General features: G+C 43.0%; 1 protein-coding gene across 1 annotated transcript; it reads left to right on the top strand.

The window, feature by feature from the left end:
- Positions 1 to 6: 6 nt before the first annotated feature.
- Positions 7 to 1,507, top strand: LOC104957192 (retinoblastoma-like protein 1; the record flags this gene model as incomplete). The annotated part of the gene is made up of 2 exons (XM_010784801.1): positions 7 to 88; positions 1,265 to 1,507. Coding segments are annotated over exons 1-2 (316 nt in total), but the record flags the coding sequence as incomplete, so codon positions are not given.
- Between the last annotated feature and the right edge of the window lie 287 nt (positions 1,508 to 1,794).

Below are 1,794 nucleotides of genomic sequence, written 5' to 3'. Positions count from 1 at the left end.
CAGTCTCACCTCCCGATGCTCGCCCTCTCGCCCATCATCCACCCCCGCATCAAAGAGTTCCGATCGGGCCTGGGCAGCGCACGCAAAGGTGGGTGTTCAGGAGTTCAGGTGTTCAGGGGTTCAGGTGTTCAGGGGTTCAGGTGTTCAGGGGTTCAGGGGTTCAGGTGTTCAGGGGTTCAGGGGTTCAGGGGTTCAGGTGTTCAGGGGTTCAGGGGTTCAGGATTGTGGGATACGGTATTTCGATCTCTCTGTCTGTACACACAAACTGAAAGATTGACAATAACGTTGACTTTGACTTTAAGGTGTTTAGTAGTGTAGAAATGTAGAAATAAAAACAGATAATTAACTTAAAATAACTGAGGCACCAGTTATCGAATCTTACGCAGGGCACTGATCCAAGTCCAGACAAGAATCTCCGTTTGTACATTTTATTCCATCCAATATCATTAACATAGAACAATGAACAGGTTTCCTATATTTATTTCCTGAAGCCTTTCCTATGGCTTGAAACACCCTGGTAAAAAAACAAATGCCTTCTAGTGCTCTACTCCAATATATACAATTACACCGGGTGCTCTACTCACCCAGCGCCCAAACATATAAGCAAAGAAACAACTTTAATATCAACAATAACTAAGAATACATTTACTATAAACAATAACAGCAACAAAATAAATGTTTAAGTATCAAATCATTTAAAGCGATATATAGCTCCAACAGTTTCAATGTATTACTGTAGGGATAAAATACGTGTGACAGCAGTTCATCAAAATACGGAAGCACCTACCCTTCTTGTTTGTTTGTTTAGTTTATCTGGACAGACCCCATTGATCAACTGTCACCAAAAACGGTAAATGGGGCGTTAGCTTTAGCCAACATGCTAATTTCCAGCTGCTGTCCGGGCCACATGGTAACAGACACCTTTTTTAAATCACAACACATCAACAGCATTAGTTATGAAGAAAGGATGAAAGACAAGTAGATAGACAGGGATCCCGCGGGGTCTTAAAAAGTCTTACATTTGAGTTGGAAAAACCTGCAGGAACCCTGGATCGAGGTGAAAGGACGAAAGAGAACACGTTACTACATATAGAAAGGTTACTTGCATCACAGCAGCTCCGTGTAACATCAATAGACACAATACATGAAAAACAAACAACAATGGGGGATGCAATATCCACCTTGGGGAGTTGGAGATGTTGAATATACTGTTTTAAACTCATTGGGTCAAAAGTCTCTTAACTCTCGTGTCCCCTTCCTCCAGACGTGCCTCCCTCCCCGCTGTCGCTCCACGACAGGTACAGCTCTCCGGCGGCAGGCAGCGCCAAGCGGCGTCTCTTCGGCGATGATTGTCCGGCGCCGCTGACTGCGACCTTGAGCCCGATGTCGTCGCCCGCCAAACGCCTGACGTTCACCTCCAGCAGCACCCTGAGGATCGGAGGTCAGGGCGGGGGGGTGCTCAGCATCCCTCTGCAAGGTAGGAAACAAGATCAAAGATTCAAACGTTGTATTGTCCTATGCATGTGGAGGAACTTCTAATTCCCTTAAGAGAAACTGATCAATGATTCATAGACAAAGTGTTTACTGTTATATTTAACCCTTAGATGCATAAGTGGGTCTTTTTGGACCCGGTGACGTGGTTTTCTTAAAGTATCTTTGTAATTTAAAAAAAGTATAATTTCATATTCCAGCTATTCCTCAAAAAACATGTTTTGGATATCATGCCATTGAAATGTTTAATTTATATTTTAAGATTTTAAGAAATAGTAGTTTTTGTATTTCTACCCCAAGCTT

This window comes from Notothenia coriiceps, unplaced genomic scaffold, assembly GCF_000735185.1.
Source record: "Notothenia coriiceps isolate Sejong01 unplaced genomic scaffold, NC01 NC01_scaffold00026471, whole genome shotgun sequence".
In the NCBI taxonomy this organism is placed as follows: Eukaryota; Metazoa; Chordata; class Actinopteri; order Perciformes; family Nototheniidae; genus Notothenia; species Notothenia coriiceps.
The sequence above is the reverse complement of the archived record's forward strand: the minus strand, read 5'-3'. Positions and strand labels throughout refer to the sequence as shown.